The 21,045-nt window shown below is 47.4% G+C and overlaps 1 protein-coding gene across 3 annotated transcripts in view; it reads right to left on the bottom strand.

Annotated features, from left to right (window-relative positions):
- STK10 (serine/threonine kinase 10) overlaps positions 1-21,045 on the bottom strand; it is a 143,594-nt gene that overhangs the window by 45,737 nt on the left and 76,812 nt on the right. For all 3 annotated transcript variants that reach the window (XM_054691295.1, XM_037500270.2, XM_054691296.1), the window contains exons 3-5: positions 20,695-20,743; positions 14,715-14,864; positions 137-209 (exon numbers count right to left, since the gene is read on the bottom strand). In XM_054691295.1, coding sequence (XP_054547270.1) covers positions 137-209; positions 14,715-14,864; positions 20,695-20,743 — 272 coding nt within the window. The remainder of the gene's footprint in view (positions 1-136; positions 210-14,714; positions 14,865-20,694; positions 20,744-21,045) is intronic.

Raw genomic sequence — 21,045 nt, 5'->3', positions numbered from 1 at the left:
ATGGGCTCAAACCCACAGGCTGACTCAGGAGCCCTGCCTCCAGTCCCGCCTCCTCTACACCAGCCACAGGTCACTGGGGGAGTCTGAAGTGGAACATTCAGTCCACTATTCCATTTCCAGAAGCTGCTCTACTCACCAATAAGGCGTTCCTATGAAGGAATCTCGTTTTTGCAGAGTTTTCAGATTCTTGGCGGACACACCAAAGTCAGCTGCAAGATAAAATCAGATAGAGTGCTTAGTGGACATTCCTCCACCCATGGCCCTGGGGGGAAGCTTGGCCTGTAGACTCAGGGATCTACCTTCCAAATGCACTAATAGATGCCATTTTTTTTTTAACAGCAAATTAGTGATCACTGCACATGTAATAAACATTTACTGCTGTAAGGATGTATTGCAACGTGTACTTTTCTACTTGCTAATGAGGATACAGTTGAACCTTGAACAAAACTGATTTGGACTGCAGGGGTCATTTGTCCTGGATTTTTTCTATCTGCAGCCTCGGCATTCAACCAACAGGGATTCTACCAACAAGGAATATCTGTGGGGCATCCACAGATACGGAACCTGGGAACAGGGAGGGTGGGCTGCAAGGGACTTGTGCATCCACAGGTTTTGGAATTCACAGAGCAACTAAAAGCAACCCTCTAAGCGGCGCTCAGAAGAGTCAAAGTTATACATGGATTTTCAAAGATGGGAGGGGTTTTGGTGCGTCTGACCCCCTTGTTGTTCAAGAGTCACCTGTACAAACCAGAAAGAGCCTTTTAGGAAAGCAGCTTGTCAATAAATAGCAAAACTCTTCAAATCTAGGTGTTTACCCTAGTAAAATAACCCTAAACACATATTTTAAATTATGTATAATGAAGTTTATCAAATTTCCACTATAATCATGACAGATTAAAAACAACCATAAAACATTGCTTCTCGGTCCTTTGGTTAAGGTCTAGCATAGTACCTGTTGTTAACAGTTTAAAAACAACTGTAATTGCTAAGCTTTCAAGTAGTGAATTTGAAACTGCTTATATACAATATACAATATATTCTCTTTTCCAAAAAGAATTTTAGAACATATGTCTCTCACACACACAGAGCAAGATAAACTAGGATAGTAAGGTAAAGGATGTTCTACTGCACAGAGCAAGAAGTGTGATACACGCCACAAGACAGACTACTTTATAGTCATTGACATCAGTTTGGAGGTATTATTTATTCAAGTTTAATAGTGAATTACATACAATAAGACATTAACATTAAATATTTAATATCTATTTAATGTTATGTAATTGTGTGTTTAGTAACTAATATCATGAAATATTTTTCTTAGGCAGTCATATTATAAAGTCAAGCAGGAAAAGGGGGATTTGCAGTTAATCACATGGTATAGTCAGAATTATGCCCCTCCCAGAAAATGGCAAAAACATATATTGAACAGACCTGGGGGAAAATACACCAGATTATTTATACACCAGATAATTTATTACAGGGTTGTCCATGAAGGGAGAGCCTAGATGAGGTTTCCTTTATTTTGCTGAATTCCAGGAGTTTGCTAGGATGAACATGTGTGATTTTCAGGACCAAATCCAACAAAAACTAAATAAATTTTACCTTTTTTTAAAAAAAGATTTATTTATTTATGCATACAAGAGCTGGGGTACAGGCCAGAGATGCAGGGGGTGAGAGGATTCACCAGAGACAGAGTGGGGAACAGAATAGACTGACTGAAATACACTGCTGAGGAGAGCAGTGGGCAAGAGAGGAGAGGTCCGCCTTGCCATTTGAGTAGCTCCCTGAATGGCTGGGGATACAACTCATGCTGCAGAGGCTGCGGATAGCTTCATAGTGCGGTGCTTAACCCCTTGTACCACCAGGGAGGCCCATAAATTTTATCTTTAAACACACACTCAACACTACTAGTCTTCCTCAACACACCCACTGCAAAGAAAAGATCCCCGTGCCACAGAGATTGTTCTCAGCACTGCTATCTACTGGGCCAAGTTTCATCCTGATGAGAAAATAAACTCAGAAGGGAGTCCTCTCCCCTCTCAGCTCCCCATCCCACCACTCCCCACTGTCCTGATAGTAACATGGACTTTTAGGAATATTCTTAATGACCAGCCTTCTATAGAACTGGATGTGGCCAATGGCCTCCCTGTTTAAAAGCACAGATGCAGGGGCCTCCCTGGTGGCGCAGCGGTTGAGCGCTGGGTTGCGAAGCTGCCTGCAGCCTCTGCAGCGCCAGTTCGATCCCCAGCTGCTCCCCGGCCACCGGAGGAGGGTCCCACATGGCGTGCAGACCTCTCCTGCTGCCCGCTGCTCCCCTCAGCAGTGTACTTCGGTCCTTCTGCCTGCTCTGCTCCCCGCTCTGGCTCTGGTGAATTCTCTCACCCTCCCGCGCTTCTGACTGTACCCAGTGCTTGTATAAATGAATAAATCTTTAAAAAATAATAACCACAAGGCCATGTTTTCTTATTAAAAAAAAAAAAAGGCACAGATGCAGGAGGAAGTGCCACCTTGAGAGAAGTGACAGGTTCGCCTTGCCTGCCTCACCCAGAAACTGCCAAGTCATCACAGCTGCTGCACTGGGGGGTGGGGGTGGGGTGCTCCACTGGGGCTGAGAATGAGCCCACAGGACCACAGTCAGTTCAGGAACCAGCTCATTTCTCTCTTCCTTCAGGCACCCCTGGGAGCCAGGCACTAGCTAGGAGCAGAGAATACCATGGGGACAAAAAGCAAACTAAGTCCTTGTCTTGGGCAGCTCCAAGTTTAGTGGTGCAAGCAAGGAAAATACCAGCACATGTCTATCCATTGCTGCCAAGAGATGGAAAGATGGGAGGGCAGGGCTAGGGGTCTGAAGTAAGGGGTGTGGACTCCTGAGAGCAGGGTAGGGAGGAGGGTGGGCAAGGAGGGGGAGGGAGGAGGAGGAGGGAAGTGGTTAGGGGAGAGGAGGGAGGGTCAGGAGGATGTAGGCTGAGCCCTAGTCACCTATTCAGCAGACAGTACCAGAACACCTGCTCTGTGCTGGCGCTGTTCTAGACCCAGAGGGGAATCAAAAATCCTTCCCCTGGCAGGGTGGGTCCTTCTAGTGGTGGTATTTAAACAGGCCCTCAACAAACACCATGTGATTCCAGAGACAGGAGAAGGGCTAGCAGAGTCAGGCAGGCAAAAGGCAGGAGGGTGCTGGCTGGGTGGTTATTTCAGACGGGGGGGGCGGGGGTGTCAAGAACTGGAAGATAGGGCCTCCCCGGTGGCGCAGCGGTTGAGCACTGGGCTGCGAAGCTGCCCGCAGCCTCTGCAGCACCGGTTCGATCCCCGGCTGCTCCCCGGCCACCGGAGGAGGGTCCCGCATGGCGCGCAGACCTCTCCTGCCGCCCGCTGCTCCTCTCAGCGGTGTACCTCACCAGTCTGCCTGCTCTGCTCCCCGCTCTGGCTCTGGTGAATTCTCTCACCCTCCCATGCTTCTGACTACCCAGTGCTTGCATAAATAAATAAATTAAAAAAAAAAAAAAGAACTGGAAGATAATGGAGGGGAAGATATTTCCAGGCAGAGGAAACAAGCTGGCATAATGGTGGGGGGTGAGGGAGCAGACAAGGTCGGGGGACAGGCAGGGACCAGCTCACCAAACCTGACACAGGATAGTGATGCTATAGAAGTACTTTGTAGGGTTGTGTTAGGATGTAAGGTCACTTGGCATCAGCCCGGCTCGTGGTAACCATTCCATCATTTATTCTAGGGAGCCTGGGGGGCCAGCCGCCTGGCCATTTCTCAGCTGAGGCAAAGCAGAAGCTGTGCTGGCACCCAGTCAGTACTTACGGGACAGCAGCTGCTCCACTGGCCAGCAGCCCTGGGAGTAGGGGGGACAGTCTGATGGGTGGGGAGGTTCTGCCACCTCCCAGGGTGGGAGCAACAGGCTCAGGTGCAAACTAGCAGGAAACTCAAGTAAGAACCCAGCTCTGCAGCTGACCAACAGGGTGCTGTGGGCAGATCACCCACACTCTGGGCTCTTGGGTAATCTTGGGTAAGAATGGAGGCAGGCTTACCTCCGCCCTGCCGGGTCCCCTGGGGCCCCATGTAGGCTCGCTGCCCAGCTAACACCAATGACATCATCCCAGAACTGTCTGGTGAACAGTATCTGCTTCACACTAACAGAAGGCCCCACCCAGTGGGAGGCTGAAGCTGCTACTCATCCCTGCCCCCACCCCCCCAGGGGCCCTGCTAGCCCCTTCCAGAGAAGGGAGAGAAAAGCAGAAACCACCAACTTTCACAATGACACTGGTTGGTCCCCAGGGCCCTTCCAAAAGCAAGTCAAGTTTTGGGGGTAGCTGCTACTTCCCCTTCCATCTGTGGGGCCCTGCCACAAGGGTGGGGCGGCCCCTTTCCATAGCCTGGGAACTGGGGTTTTCCCTGGCCTTGGATATCCAAGCCTGTTTGCTCCCCAAGGAAGCTGATGATCAGTCGGTCCCTTGAGAGGCGGGTGGCTGGTTGATGGGGTCACTGCTATTCAAAAGGAGTTTTGAAGGCAGTCTCTTCTGATGAAGACTCCTTCCTTCATCCATTTGAAAACAAGAATCAGAGACAACTGTGGGTGGGCAGGCAGGGCCTCCCTGTCATTTCTACAAGGAAAGGGAACTTTTCTGCCTGTGCCCCTGGCACTGCCTCAGGCAAAAATCACTTAATAGTTAGAGAATGAGCAACCACAATGGTCAGACTTGGCTAGACTGTCTATTCACATAGGTTCAAAAACCAAAAACAAAAAAATCCCAGGCTTTCAGAAATATGGTTCTATTTCTAGAAATAGATTGATAATAGCTATGTGCCACACAAGAACATTTCAGTCAGTAATGGAATGCATACAGGATGGTGGTTCCAACAGGCTGTGCCATCCAGCCTCCATGTGCGGGAGGCTGCCCCACCTGCTTTGTGTAGTTATTATACTCCATGACACTGGCACAAGGACAGAATCACCCAAGGATGCATGATCCAGAGCTTGTCCCTCATCAAGCCATCATGACTGGACACATGGATGCTTAGCAAAGCATTATTCCAAAGAGTGAAAAATTAGACAAGCTAAATAGTTGCTCGAGCTCGGCTGGTGAATGGTTAAATTACGGCTAACCCTGGCCATGAAATAATATGCAGCCCTTAACAAGGATGCGGTTGCATTTGTTAGGTATGAACTTGGAAGTCTGTCCAGAGTACAGTGTCCAGAACATGCTGATAAATGACTGACGTGCACTATGGAGCAAAAAGCGCATTCCCCGCTGTATCTGACAAGAGGACATTTGTATATTGTACAGGCACATCCGCTCACAAACATAGAGAAGGGTCTGGAAGGTCACACAAACTTAACAGCAAGCACTTCTCTGGGAGCAGGTTTGGGGTGGGGACAGCACACTTTGAGGGGAGGCCTTACATTTTTTTACTTTATACACATTTATTCTTTTTTTTTTTAAGGGTTTATTTATTTTTCATTCATTCATTCATTCATTTTATTTATTTATACAAGCACTGGGTATAGTCAGAAGCGCGGGAGGGTAAGAGAATTCACCAGAGCCAGAGCAAGGGGCAGAACAGGCAGAAGGACCAAAGTACACTGCTGAGGGGAGCAGCGGGCGGCAGGAGAGGTCTACGCGCCATTTGGGACCCTAGCCCGGCGACTGGGGATCGAACCGGTGCTGCTGAGGCTGCCCGCAGCTTCGCAGCCCAGCGCTCAACCACTGCGCCCCCAGGGGAGGCCCTATACACATTTATTCTTTATAATGCTTTTGATAAATGACATGCATCCCTTTTATGCTTCAAAAAGTTAAAATGCTGGGCCTCCCCTGGTGGCGCAGCGGTTGAGCGCTGGCCTGCGAAGCTGCCCGCAGCTTCTGCAGCGCCAGTTCGATCCCCGGCTGCTGGGCGAGGGTCCCACATGGCACGCAGACCTCTCCTGCCGGGCCTGCTGCTCCCCTCAGCAGTGTGTTTCGTCAGTCTGCCTGTTCTGTTCCCCGCTCTGTCTCTGGTGAATTCTCTCACCCTCCCGCGCTTCTGACTGTACCCAGTGCTTGTATAAGTAAATAAATAAAACTTTAAAAAAAAAAAAAGTTAAAATGCTTCTGGCAAAGTTGTCTGGGTTTGTGGGTTTTTGTTTTGTTAGTGAAACCCAGCGGGAGCCAGGATGTGGTGAGAGAACTCTAACTCCACCAGGGGAGTGTAGGGCACTGGTAGGCAGGGCACATAAGTCCCAGGTATTAGCAAGACCGAAACACTACACTACACACCACCAATTCTACTTCGGAGAAGTCCACTTGAAGGTATGAAGAGAGAGAGACTCAAAGTAGCCCATACTAGCATGTTCATCATCATATCTGTTAGAGAAAATCACGAGAAGCCTAAATATCCAGCTATGGAATTCTATATGTAAATTATGGTTTATCAAGTGATAGAATACAAGAAAAATAATCGTGTTTCTAAGGAGGTTAAGGATATAGCGGAAATGGGCTGAGAGGATTCAATTTTTTCTAAAAAAATAAGGCTGGAAAACTGTAAATTCTGTGATTGCTAACATAAAGAAATGCATGTTTAGCTGATAAAAACTAGCATTAAGGTAGAGCTGATCAGCTGTGCAGCACTGTGCAAAGGGACTGAGGCACATACTCTGTTCCCCTCTGCCTCAACTGCTACATCACATCTGCATGTATATTCTGATGCATGTGATTTATAGCTCTGACCCTTTGGAGCCAGGAAAATCATTATCTCCAGTACAAAGAGGAAACTGAAGTTTAGAGAAATTAAGTAAACTGTGGATGGTCACTCAGTCTGAGGACAGATGGGACAGAGCTAAGCCTGTGCTCTTTACCACTGTCTGGTTTTATTTCTGTGCATAGCAAAAAAGACTGGAAGGAAGCCCACATTGGTGCATTCTGGCAAGAGCAGGAGTGACTCTAATTTCTTCTTTATGGGTCTTATCATTCCAAATTGTTCACAGGACTGTATATATATATATTCACTCACATATGTATTTTTTCCAACTTAACGAAGGCAATGCTACTTATCATACATTCAAATGTTTACAGATTTAAAAGGCTCTGTAATCCTAGCAGAGATAAACATGAGTTTCCTAAACAGAGCTCCAGGTATATTTATATGAATAAAAATTATATATGGAAATAAAAATGACACATATAATGTCTGTGTATTTGCTACTTAAGAAAAGTCATACTATTGGGCCTCCCCGGTGGCGCAGCGGTTGAGCGCTGGGTTGCGAAGCTGCCCGCGGCCTCTGCGGCGCCGGATCGATCCCTGGCTGCTCCCCGGCCATCAGAGGAGGGTCCCACATGGCGCGCAGACCTCTCCTGCCGCCCGCTGCTCCCCTCAGCAGTGTACTTCGGTCCTTCTGCCTGCTCTGCTCCCCGCTCTGGCTCTGGTGAATTCTCTCACCCTCCCGCGCTTCTGACTGTACCCAGTGCATGTATAAACAAAAACCAAACAAATAAATAAATAAAAATAAATAAAAACATGCCTCTATTAAAAAAAAAAAAGATAAAAAAATAAAAAAAAAATAAAAATAAAAAAAAAAAAAAAGTCATACTATTTTGCAACTTACACATTTTCTACACATTTTCTACACCTTAATTTTTAACAGCTGAAAATGACTGTGTTGTCTGACAACGCCACAACCTACTTAATGAATCCTGTACTGGAGGACTCTTGGAGATTCTTCTCATTTCTTGCTGTTACAAATACTGTTGCAATGAATACCACTGTACCGATCTTTCTGTATGTGTATAAGTATCACTCATGACTTATAATCAGATAATGACATAGACACTGTAAAATGCATTACCCATCACACAAACACAAAAGCAGTGAACTTAGAATGTATGACGATACAGCTCTTCCTGAAGTTACCAACATAAACCCCGTCGGAAGTTGAAAAATCTCTGAGTTGAAAACACACCGAATACACCTGCCTGGCCAGTCATCCCAGCTCAGCCTCACCTGCCATCAGTGTGCTCAGAATGCCCTTACAGTACTGCAAGGGAAAAGCAAAAAATGCCCCAATTCAAGATCTGAAGTATGGTTTCTACTAAATGCATGTTGGTTGCACACCTCCATAATGTTGAAAAGTCACTAAGCCCAAAAGCATCCCATGTGAGATCTCTCATCCGTCCTCTAACTGTGGGTGACCAAATGAAGCCGCGGTAAGAGGGGCCTTTTCTCAGTCAACACCAGGTCAATTCAAGCCAACCATTGTCCAACTGCAGTGTGCATCTCTCCTTCTCTCCTGGACCCGATAAGCTACTGTGGGCCAATTGATCACCTGGCTTGGCAGAGTTTACCCTCGAATTCTAGATCTGAGACACCTCCAGGTAGTTCTTTTTTTTTTTTTTTTTTTAATACAATAGCTGGGGTACAGGCCAGAGGCACGAGAAGGCAGAGGATTCACCAGAGACAGAGCGGGGAACAGAACAGGCAGACTGATGAAATACACTGCTGAGGGGAGCAGCAGGCACGACAGGAGAGGTCTGCTGCAGCATGTGGGAATCTCCCGGGCCAGCCGGGAATCAAGCCCACGCTGCAGAGGCTGCAGACAGCCCCACAGCGCCATGCTCAACCCGCTGCATCACCAGGAAGGCCCACCAGGTAGTTCTTAACCAGGGGTGGTGCCATGTGGCCCAGCAGGTGTATGGAAATGAATGGGGGTTGGTGGGCTGGTTTTCATGATGAATGAGTGTTCCTGACATTTAGTGAGGGACAGCCAGGGACATTGCTCCTCCTATGCAGCAACAGCTGTCCTGTCCAAAATACCAATACAGTGGCCCTGTGGACAGACAGTAACAAGGCCCTTCCTGGTACAAACAGAAAAGTGATACCTAAAAAGGGCTTAGGGCCTGCAGAAACTGGAGTGGGGAGAAAAGAATTAAGGCTCCCACCCCTGGAATCCTAAGGGCCACCTTCCTCTGGAAGACAGCAGCCAGGGGCACATCAGGCACAGTGCAAGGGTAGTGTCCACTAGGGTACCCAAGAGTCTCTTCACTATCACATTTGCCTTCCCCGGAGCGTCACAGAAACAGCTTCAGGTAAGGAGGTGAGAAGATCGTCCTGTGAGCTAAGAGAAGTCGCTTCATCCTTCTGAGTCCCAGCCTCCTCCTCCACAGAAATCAGGATCCTATTTAGCCAGATGTGAAATTGAAAGGATTGGTCTATTTTTATTTTTTGGTTTTTACTTTTTGGCAACCAGATACAGCCTTTGTTTTTCCATTCATGGCCCTCCACTTGGCCTCCTACCCCCACAGCCTTCATGAGTTCTCTCTTCTCCCACTCAACCCTGGTCTTTCCTAGTTCTCCAAAGTCAGTCACAAAGCCAACCCTTTGTTCCTGCTTCTGACCCCTCCCTCAACACTTCTGCCTCACTCACTTCCCTCTCCCGGCTCTCTAGGACTCTGTCTTGGCTGTGCCAGTCCATAGGAGAAAAGGATTTGTTTTTCTGGTCCTCCCAATGCTCTCTCCTGCTGGAAAACCATCTCCCCAACCCAACCACACTCTCCCAGGGCGGGGAAAGATCTGTATTTGCAACATGAGCGGATTTGTTCTCAGAGACTGACCACAAGCTGGGCCTATCACAAAAATCCTCCTCCCTGGGCCTCCGTTCATTGGTTCTAGGATCTGCTTCTGAGCCAAACAGAGCCCTTCATTGGGATTCTTGACTTGGAGACCAAATTGATGGTGTTCTGTTCATCCAGCCAAAGGGGATGCTGGGAAATGCAAACCTCGGCCTAACCAGAAGTTTCGTGGAGGTTGGTCTGAGAACTAACAAGAGGTACGGAGAGGCAAAGACAGTGTCAGCAATATTTATGTGCCAGGGCACAACTCACCCCAACGCCCGGTTATATCTCTCGCCAGCACAGTTTCAGACACATGCACACTTTCTCCTGTCTGCTTAAGTCACAGGAGACATACACCACCCAAAATCTTTAAGTGGGCAGCGCTTAAGCATGTGTTCCTCTTATTAGCTGTGTGACCTTGGTTAAGTTAATTAGCCTCTCTGGATGCCAATTCCCTCCTCTGTAAAATATTATCAGTGGTCCTTGAGGGTTGAGCCCATATATATTAAATACCAGCTCTGAGCATGGTTGCCATAGGGAAAGAACCAGGACCCCAGCCACCAGATAGCAGCAAATAGCGATACTGGTTTGGGTCAGGGTGATGGTGAGGGGGGGGGTGAATGGTTTCTGCCAGGCTTCCTGTACATGGAGGACTAGGGATTCTGCAGGAACCAGAAGTGGGTTAACAGGCATGCTATTACCAGAAGCTATTACCTATAGAGCATCTACTATAAGCCAGGCTCTGTACTGGACACTTTGATCCTTAGGCCAACTCAGACCTCTGCTTGGAATGTGAAAAGATCCCAGAAGTTGTGAAATTCATCTCCCATCTGCAAAGAAGCATCTCAGGGAGCAAAACCTTCCATTGATGGGCCTCTACCATGTGCTGGGCCCCCAAACGCTCTGCAGGAATTTGTCTCATTCAATCTTCCTACCAAGTTCACAACATGGAATTATGACCTCATCCTGAGTTTGAGAAACTGAGGCTCCAAAGGGTTACCCACAGTCACCCAATGCTAAGCAGCAGACCCAGAACAAAAACACCAATCTTTGGACTTCAAAGTCTATACCCACTTAAGGGTATATTAAGGTTCAATTTTATTAGAACACACACACTTCCTTCCTTTCTCTGCACAAATGGATTCCCACCAGGCATCGAGAACTGCTTCGCATCTACCCAGAGCAAGGCTTGTGCTTTACTTGACAACTAATACACAAATCCCAGAAGTCCAAGAAATCCTAGACAGAAGTGAATATTTAACACAAGGAAGAATCAAAACGCCACAGCAGAGAGAGACAGAACCTAAGGGCCCCTCCCATCACAATTGCCCTGTTGAGCCCAGATGAAAAAAAACTGAGGTTTGAACAGTTATATGTTCTCCAGTGGGACACAACAGAGCCCCGAATGGAAGCAGGCTTTCTGTGACTAGAGCTCACTTCGCCCAGCTCACCCTGCTGCTTCAATTTATTCTCATCCCGCTGAGAAGCACCAACACTGTGTTCATCTTGGTGACACCTTTGCTTGGGAGAAAGTTTCAATTCTCTGGTACATCCCTGAGTTGCATAAAGGCATGGGAAGGTGTGCCCCGGGTATAAGACTGGCCGCAGGGAAGACAGGAAGAGGCAGACAGAGAGGGACGCCTCTCCTTGGCCTCCTCCGCTGCTGTCAAGCTGCAGATTCTGGGCCCCAGGGGGAAGGATTTTCCAAAACAGAACAGGCCTCAGCAGGCAGCCATGCCTCTGCTCCCAAAGCCCAGCAGTAACTGCATAAATATTTGCACACTCAACTCTCTCTGAACTTTTTTCCTCCTTAATTAGCTTCCTGATTTTCTTGAGTTACTTGACAAGTCATTTGGAATCTCAATGCACCCATCTGCTTCGTCCTACCCTCTGTTGGGTTCTGAGTGGGATTCTGGAGTCAGCTCAGCATGTTAGCCTCTCCAAATTTAGAGGATGAATGGGAAGAACACAGCCTGGGAATGAGAACCCCACTGGGTACCTCTCAGCCAGAGGCTGAGGTACAAGGACTTCATCCCATCCTGTCCTCCCCCAGCCCACAGGCAACTGTGGAGTCAGGGAGATTCCAGTCCAAACCCTGACGCTTCTCCTCCCTAGCTCTTATCTTGGGCATCTCATTTCACTTTGGGCCTCCATGTCCTCACTCCCTGGAGCACTGATTAAATGAGATGATGTCTAGAAAGTGCCTTGCTACAGGCTGGCACCTGAGGAATACCATAAACCCAACAGATGGGTGTTGCTAGTTTTATTATCATCCCCCCAGCATCTCATCTCCATGCATCTGCCCACAAGGCTTCCTCTTCTGGACCGCCCTGCCCCAGCTGGTTTACCTTGCAAATGCCTAGAGACTTTCCAGAACTCTGCTCAAACAACCCTCTCACAGAAGCCTCTACTAAACTCCCACCCTCCACACCCAGATGGGGGACCAGACCACAACCCTGTACCCTCTGCCACCAGCACCAGCTGCCTCCCCAGCCCTGGTGCTCCCATCTGTCCCCACTGGCCTGGGAGCTCTGCAGGGGGAGGACTTAAGCCCAGCACAGGGCTGAGCTCTGCAGACAGCTAATGCACAGCACATGCTCTGAAGCACGACAGCTAAGAGAAGGAGTGAGGAGCAGCCGCAGGACATGTGAGCTGAGCCCCAGGCGTCACAGCCCCTGCAAGTATCATGGTCTTCAGGACACAGAATGGTGTTTGACCCTCTCCCGCCCAACGTGAGAAGCTCATGTTGCCGACAGAACCAGCCCCGCCCTCTGGACAAAGGAGTGTTTTTGAGGAGCTCCTAGGTGATGCCCTGTTGCCACCAGCCACACTTTAGGCAATGAGTGTCTAGAGCAGTGGGTCTCAGCACGTCTCCTCCAGACCGGCGGCTTCAGCTAGGAGCTTGTTAGAAATGCAAGTTCTCTGATCCCAGCCCAGACAGAAACTCTGGAGTTGCAGTGACAATCTGAGTAACAGCCCTCCAACGAACTGGAAACACACTAACTCTGACAAGCCACCAGCCCCAGCCTAACCTGTCAGCTCAAGCACTTCTGGACATGAGAGCAGTGATGAGACCCCCTGTATGACAGCCTGGGTCAGTCTTGACCCTGTCTTTGCCAGCTCGGTGACTGGGGGCAGGGCCTCACCCTCTGTGCTGCCCCCTGCTCTGGAGGGTGTCCTTGGCTAGACAGCACCATTTCTGTCCCAGCTCTGTGTCCTGAGCGTCCCGAACACAGGTGCTCACAGACACATTTTAAATGTTCCTTAGAGAGCCAGAGGTAACCACCAGAGGAACTACAACTAGAGCTACTTCTATCTGAAAGCCCAGGGTTGAGGAAGGGGGTACTGATGAATGAGAAGGGTGTTAATAGAAAATGCAATTGAATTAATAGAAGTGACAAATAAAAGTGCATCAGCTATGGCTAACAGGACTCTAAATCCTCTTTCCCTCTGCACATTTGTCCATGCCAGAGACGCACCAGGGGAATCTGGGATGAGGTCCAGGGTCAATATCTGGATAATGAGATTGAAGGCCCATTTTGGCTTTCTCTTCTAAACCTTCCTGGACTATGTAAGCTTTGTATAATAAACTGATATTATCTCTTCATAACAATAACACTCATTACAGGCATATTACTGAGCACGTGGCAGTAAATATGAGACGAGTTCAAAGTGACTGTCTCCAGCGTTGAATGGCAGAGGATGCGATGGGCAGCCTTGGATGTGTGATTTTGGTTTTTAAAAACGGACTAAAAGGGCCTCCCCGATAGCATAGTGGGTTGAGCGCAGCGCTGTGAAGCTGTCTGCAGCCTCTGCAGCACGGGTTCAATTCCCGGCCGGACAGGGAAATTCCCAGATGGTGCAGCAGACCTCTCCTGTCTCACCCGCTGCTCCCCTCAGCAGTATATTTTGGTCCGTCTGCCTGTTCTGCTCCCCACTCTGTCTCTGGCGAATCCTCTCACCCTCCTGCGCCTCTGGCCTGTACCCCAGTCCTTGTATAAAAATAAATAAATCTTGGCCCTCCCCGGTGGCACAGCAGTTGAGCGCTGGGTTGCGACGCTGCCCGCAGCCTCTGCAGCGCCAGTTCAAATCCCTGGCTGCTCCCAGGCCACCAGAGGAGGGTCCCACATGGCGCGCAGACCTCTCCTGCCGCGCCTGCTGCTCCCCTCAGCAGTGTCTTTATCAGTCTGCCTGCTCTGCTTCCCACTCTGGCTCTGGTGAATTCTCTCACCCTCCCGCGCTTCTGACTGTACCCAGTGCTTGTATAAATAAATAAAATCTTTAAAAAAAAATAAATCTTACAAAATTTAAAAATGGATTAAAAATACAGTGTCTGACCCATGCTACAATGTGGATGAATCTTGAGGACGTGATGCAAAGTGAGATGTCAGCCCCGAAAGGACAAATACTGTGTGAATCCACTCGTGTGAGGTTCCCAGTGTGGCCGGCTGCACAGAGACATGGAGGGGAAGGGGAAAGGGGAGGGGGGTGGGTGTTCAGTGGAGACAGGGCTTCAGGTCTTGAAGACAAAATGAGTTCCAGAGAAGGACGGGGTTATACACACTGTGAATACACTAGTGCCAACTGCACACTTTAAATAGTTATGACAATACGTTTTATGTTTGTGTATTTCACAATGGAAAAGTAGAAAGAAGAGTGGGGACCCCCCAAAATAAGAGATTTTGACACATGTGCCTGATGTACTAGTTTGCATTTGGAAAAGGTGTGGGGTCGTGTTGTTCCCCGGACCCCTCCCCACCGGCCACTCTGGGGGATCCGCTCAACTGGGAACACAAGTGATCAGCCTCCCCAAGGGCACCCTCGCCTTGCGGTGGGTAAGGAGCTGTCCTGTGTCCAGAAGGAGGCTGAGCATCCCTGGCCTCTACTCTCCTTCCCTAGATGCCAGTGGCCTCGCCTCTACCCCTGGGGTAACAATCAAAGACATCTCCAAATATTGGCAATGTCCCCAGGGGGACAAAATTGTCCTTGGTTGGGAACCACAGGGTTACACTGAGTCAATAAGAACCGTGTGCCCAGTTGCCAAGGGTTTGAGGCCCCACACCTATTTCCTTCTGCCCGGAAGTCAGGTTGACACCCCAGCAGGACACCCTCCCGCTGCAGCCACTTACCCAGCCTGATATCTCCCTCCAGGGTCATCAGCACATTGCCAGCCTTCAGGTCCCGGTGGATAATCTTCTTGCTGTGCAAGAAATGGAGGGCTTCCAGCATCTGGCGGCATACAACCTGAATCTGGGGCTCAGTGAGGCCTCTGTCCAGCTCTAGAAATTGAGGGAAGAATAGCTGTCAATTCAGCAAGAGCTCACTGCACGTAACTGCATGTCAGCGCTGTCAGGTACCAACACTAATGAGCCTCTGCTGTGACCTGGTTCCCTTCTGAGCACCTCACATACTTTATAATAACCTATGGAGCAGACACAATTATACACTCATGTTACAGATGAGGAAACCAGGAAACCAATGCTCAGAGAGGTCATCACTTGCTCAAGGCCATGTGGCTGCAGAGCTCAGGATCCTAAATGCAACCTTGCTCAGAGGCAGAGATCCCTGAGCAGGCCCTGAGAGATGCCAGATAGGTACTTGGTGCCGGGGTGCAGAGCGGGGTATGGAAATGCTAAGCAGTGCTTGGAACGGAGCAGGATGCAGGTGCAGGAGGGCAACAAGCGCCTGTGCCTGGGCAGATTGGGAGGCTCCCCAGAGGAATGGGCATTCCAGCTGTGACCTTGAGAGGGGAAAAGGTGGGATCAGGATATTCCAGGTCAATAAATCAGTAGAAGCAAAGGCCTGGAGGCTGGTGTGGAAGAAATTTCAACTGGTTGGCAACAGTGGTGCTGGAGATGTGGAAGGTGAGGCAGCAGGGCCATCTCTAAGGTGTTCTTGTGTGCTATGTGGAGATACACCCAGGCATGCGCACAGGCCACATACAGCCCAGTGTCCACATGAGGACGCTGGAGCCCTTCTTCTCGAAGCAGGTGTGGCTCAGACTATCCTGCACAGGGGAACAGCATATGCAAAGGATTCAGTTGGCTTGAAGGGAAAGCAAGTTGAGGTCAGAGGTGGGCAGATGCTATGGAGGCTGCATTTTATCTGAAATACAAGGGGCAATCCTTGTATTGCCCGAAGCAAGCCAGAGACACAAGTCTGATGATTGCATTTTAAAAATACCCTCCAGGGCCTCCCCTGGTGGCGCAGCGGTTGAGTGCTGGGCTGCGAAGCTGCCTGCAGCCTCTGCAATGCCAGTTGGATCCCCAGCTGCCGGTAAGGGTCCCACGTGGCGTGCAGACCTCTTCTGCCACACCCGCTGCTCCCCTTAGCAGTGTATTTTGTCAGTCTGCCTGTTCTGTTCCCCGCTCTGGCTCTGGTAAATTCTCTCACCCTCCCACACTTCTGACTGTACTCAGTGCTTGTATAAATAAATAATCTTAAATAAAAATAAAAAATAAAAATCCCCTCCAGTGCACTGGAATGGAAAGTTTGCCAGGGAGAAAGAGCAGACAGGAAGCTCGGTTGGTAGGGTGGTCTAGGAGGGCCAGGAGGTGGCCACAGGGAAGAGCAAGCCTTCTCCACTCAATGGGTTAAGGAGATGGGAAAGACAGAATGTGGGGAAGTAGATGAGGTGGGAGGAAGGGCATGAAAGATTCAAGGACAGTCTCGTATGCTCATTGCCCACAAGGTCATGGTCATTATTCAGCTCTTGTTGCCACCCACTCTGAGAAGCCCAGCCCCAGAGCAGGGCTCCTGAGTCAGGGATCACTCTCTCGTGTGTTGACAACTGCTCCTCCTCCTGACAACCGCATCCCTAACCTGCCCACCTCCACTCAGTGGTCAGCCTCAGAGCCTACAGGGATTTGGGGGGGTCACACAGACTAGGCCTGATCCCAAGTCCTGCCTCTTAATAGCTGTATAGTTTCTGGCAAGTCACTCCCTTTCTGTGTCTCATTTCCTGGTCTGTAAAATGAACGATGATGATCTGTGTAGGCAAGGTTCCATAACCCTCAAGGTAACTTCTCAGCATGGAGAAGAGTGATGAACAGTGACTATTCTTATGTTGCTTCTGAAATTACCTGCAACAATTTCTAAAAATTGCCTTTAGTTTTGTACTGAGCTATAATTGATATAGACGCATCACATTAGTTTCAGGTGTAGAGTATAATGAGTCAATATTTGCGTATGGTATGAAATGATCACCACAGTAAGTCTAGTCAACATCTGTCACTATATCTAGTTACAATTTTTCTTCTTGTGATGAAAACTATTAAGATCTACTCTCTTAACAATGTTCAAATATACACTACAGGTTTAGCAACAATAATCACCGTCTATTACATCCCATGACCTGTTTATTTTATAACTAAAGGTATCCTTTGACTCCACCCATTTTACCCACCCTCCATCTCTGGTAACCACCAATCTGTTCTCTGAGGTAGGAGCCTGATTTTGTTTTTATAGATTCACAAATAAATGAGCTCATCTCTGGCTTACTTTACTTAGCATAATGCCCTCAAGGTCCACCCACATGGTTGCAAATGGCCAAGATTTCCTCCTTTTTAAGGACTAAATAATATTACATTGTATATATACATACCACATTTTTTTTCCATTTTTCACAGTTTCCTTATTCATTCATTCATGGACATTGAGATTGCTTCCACTTTTTGGCTATTATAAATAATGCTTCAATGAACGTGGGAGGACATATGTGTATTTTGTTTTTCAAGTTGGTGTTTTTATTGTCTTCAGAGGTGAAATTGATCACAATTGTTGTATTTCCTTTTTTTAAAATCAGTTTAACTTTTATTAATAAAAGAAAAAACTAAACTCAGAAAATTGCTTTGTTCTTGCATCCGATTTGACCATATAATGGAGAAGAAAAACTTTCTTCTTTTTATGGGGGCTTAGGTAAAAACTATCCATATACCAGTTCTAACAAAAATGGCATATTAGAATATCTAATAAAGTTAAGTAAGTGGACTTAAAGAGAAGACATTATTAGATGGTGAAAATCACCAGAGTCTCTCCTCCTGGAGATCACAGGGGCCTCCTTTAATAGCCTTTAGTGGAGCTCATTTGCAATCATAAATATTTCATCAAGATCAATTTTATTGCACAACCCCCAAAGGAAAAAGCTGAGTAATTTTCACAGTCTCATTGTAAAGTTCAAACTCAAACAGATGTTTATTTTCTTTAAACTGGACATAGGATGCACACATAATGGCTGCGTTGGCAATTACTTTTCCAATTACTCCCACAAATTCAGAGATTACTTTATCAACTCAATAGTTCTATTTTTTTCCTTCTTCACCTTAAAGAATGAACACTTTTCCTGTGTGACGACTTTTCCAGCCTCCCTCCAAAGTGGATTGGCAGGTCAATGAACTGAGCTAGCCTGCTGTGTTGATGCACGACCTGGGCAACTCTGTAACTTCTACCACAATTGTGGAGTGAGGTGTATTTTAATTTTTTAAGGAATGTCCATAACATTTTCCACAGTGACTGCACCAGTTTACATTTCTACCAACAGTGCACTTGGTCTCCTCTTTCTCCACACACTCTCCAGCACAAAAAATACCTTGTCTTTTTGATAATGGTCATTTAGCAGTGGTTTTGATTTACATTTCCCCAAAGATTGTGCGTTGAATATCTTTTCACATACCTGTTGGCCATCTACATATTCTTCAGGAAAATGCCTATTTAGATCTACTGCCGATTTTTAAATTGGGTGTTTATTTTTTGCTATTGCATTAAAATTATTCTTTATAGATTTTGGATAGTAATCCCTTATCAGATTTTTGATTTGCAAATATTTTCTTTTTGTTGATGGTTCCCTTGGCTGTGCAGAAGCTTTTTAGTTTGATGTAGTCCCACTTGTGTATTTTTGGGTTTCTATTGCTGCTGTTGCCTTTGCTTTTTGGAGTCAGATCCAAAAAATCATCAGCAAGACCAATGTCAAGGAATTTACTGCCTATATGTTCTTTTAGGAGTTTTATGGTTTCAGGTCTCACATTCAAGCCTTTAACCCAATTTGAGTTAATTTTTAACATATGGTATAAAAGAATGGTTCAGTTTCATTCTTTTGATGTGGCTGTCCAGTTTTCATAACACCATTCACAGGCTAAATACAGACTACCAACACCATGTACTGAAGAGACTCTCCTTTTCCAGGGTATGTCCTTGGTTCCTTTGTCATAAATTAATTGACTATATATGCACTGGTTTTTATGCCAATATCATACTGTTTTGATTAGCAGTACTGCATATATACTTTGATCAGGGAACATGACACCTCTAGCTTTGTTCTTCTTTCTCAAGATAGCTTTGGCTATTTGGGGTCTCTGATTTCTAGAATACTGATGGCAATTTTCTTTTAAATGCTCCCACCAACAGGAGAAACTATTTTGGACTGGAACAGTCAGTTCCAGCAGGAGTACTGAGACAGGGAGTCAAAAGGTGATTTTGCCCACTGGCTGTGCCATGGTCTGGGGTCACACCCAGCTGCGAATGAGGTAAGGATCTATGATATTTAGATGCCTCTCCTATCTCTGACATTTGTACACAAGGCTCATTTAGCTAAGCTGCAAACCAGACAGGTAGATATGGCTAGCTGGCTTTGACCTTCCCTTCGTTTTTACTATCTAAATATATGGGGCCCAAACTAGGAATAACCATATCCCAGCCTCCTTTCCAGTTGTATTTTACTATATATTCTGGCCAAAGAGATGTAAATGGAAATGTCATGTGAGGCTTTTCTGAAGTCTTCTTAAAAGAGCAACAGTGGGTGTGTGTGTGTGTGTGTGTGTGTGTGTGTGTGTGTGTAGTTGTTCTACCTTCCCTTCTTCTATCATGCTGTTTGGAATTCAGTTGTGATGGCTGGAGCTCCCACAGCCATCTTGTCACAAGAACAGAAAACCAACATGAGAATGGAGCCAATATAGAGGAAAGTGGGGCAAAGAGTTGGAGATAGAAACCAATCTTTATGACAACTTTTTTACAATTCCTAGATCAAGCTGTGCCTGAAGCCAGTCCCCTTGAACTCATTAGTTTTTTTATGCAAATAAATCCCCCTTTCTATATCCCCTGCCTTTTATTTGTTTTTATTTTTATTTTTACTTTTGTAGAAGAATTGGGGAGTAGGCCAGAGGTGCAGGGGTTGGGGGACGGTGAGAGGATTCACCAGAGACAAAGTGAGGAGCAAAACAGGCAGACTTACTGAAATACACTGCTAAGAGGAGCAGTGGGCAAGACAAGAGAGGTCTGCTGTACCATATGTGGGTTAGCTCCCTGGCTGGGGATTGAACTCAGGCTGTAGCAGTGATAGCACTGAGACTTAACCCCTAGGCCACAGGGAGGCCCCTCACCCCAGAATCTTTAGACGCATCACTCAAGCTTCTTGGCCCCCAATCCTCAGTCTTCCCTCACTCACTTCCCAGTGGTGGCATTCCAGGCAGGAGCAAGCGATGACATGGGATGAGCAAGTGACGAGTGGGGTCATGTAGACCTGAGTTCACATATCAGCTCTTTATGAGGCTCTGGACCAGCTCCTTAACCTATACATATCTGCCTGGTAGAGAATAAATCAGAGATACTCTGCCTGATTTTATACAAGAGGATAAGATATGTGAAAGCAGCCAGCACCATCTCTGGCACACAAAGAGTAGTCGTGATACATTGATGATTACTAACATGTATTATTTTATTGTTGTCAGTCAAACTTTCCTGAGGTCACATCCTCCTGGAGCTCTGACAGAATGGGTGGGGGTCCCCACTTTTCAAAGAACCTCCATTAGGTGTCTCACTTTCACTTCAAAAAAAGTGTTATAGGGGCAGGCAAAGAAGGCATCGGCCACTGACCTCTGGCCAAGAGGGTTCAAGAAGGCCAGTGACCAGCTCAAGGACACGTGACTTCTTGAAGGGGAAGTGATGGCCTTCCAGTGAGTGTCACAAGTGTCTCTAAGAATCCAACCTTGGTCCTGAAAGGGGGCAGAGCGGGGAAGTGCTCACACAGGCCATGCAAATTCCTGTAAGGAGGAAAGAAGGGTCCCAATTCTCAATAGGGCCAACCCTGGCTCTACCTGCAGATCTAGGAAGACTCACCCAGCATGATGGCATCCACAGCTCCCCCGGGGCAGAACTCGATGATGATCTGCAGAAAACATAAGGCAAAGCAGCAGTGAGTAGGGGTATGTAACACACCAGAGGGGAGACCCTACCCCTGTCTCTCCTCCTGCCCCAGGGCCTGCCCAGTCTGCCTTACCCACCCTCTCCCTAATGTCATCCCATCCCTCACAAGAGGCTGTCATACCCAGGAGTTAATTGAGAGCATTATTTTTCAGAAAGTCAAAACCAACCGAGTTACCAAGGAAATCTGCAGCTTCAGCAAACAATCACTTTGGCCAAGTCTGCACTCTCCCTGTCTCCTCCAGTCTGTCCAACTTACTGCCCCTC

The sequence above is a fragment of the Talpa occidentalis genome, unplaced genomic scaffold (genome assembly GCF_014898055.3).
Source record: "Talpa occidentalis isolate TD23 unplaced genomic scaffold, MPIMG_talOcc4v2.1 talOcc4.9, whole genome shotgun sequence".
Lineage (NCBI taxonomy): Eukaryota > Metazoa > Chordata > Mammalia > Eulipotyphla > Talpidae > Talpa > Talpa occidentalis.
Note: the sequence above shows the minus strand (reverse complement) of the source record. Positions and strands in the feature narration are given on the sequence as shown.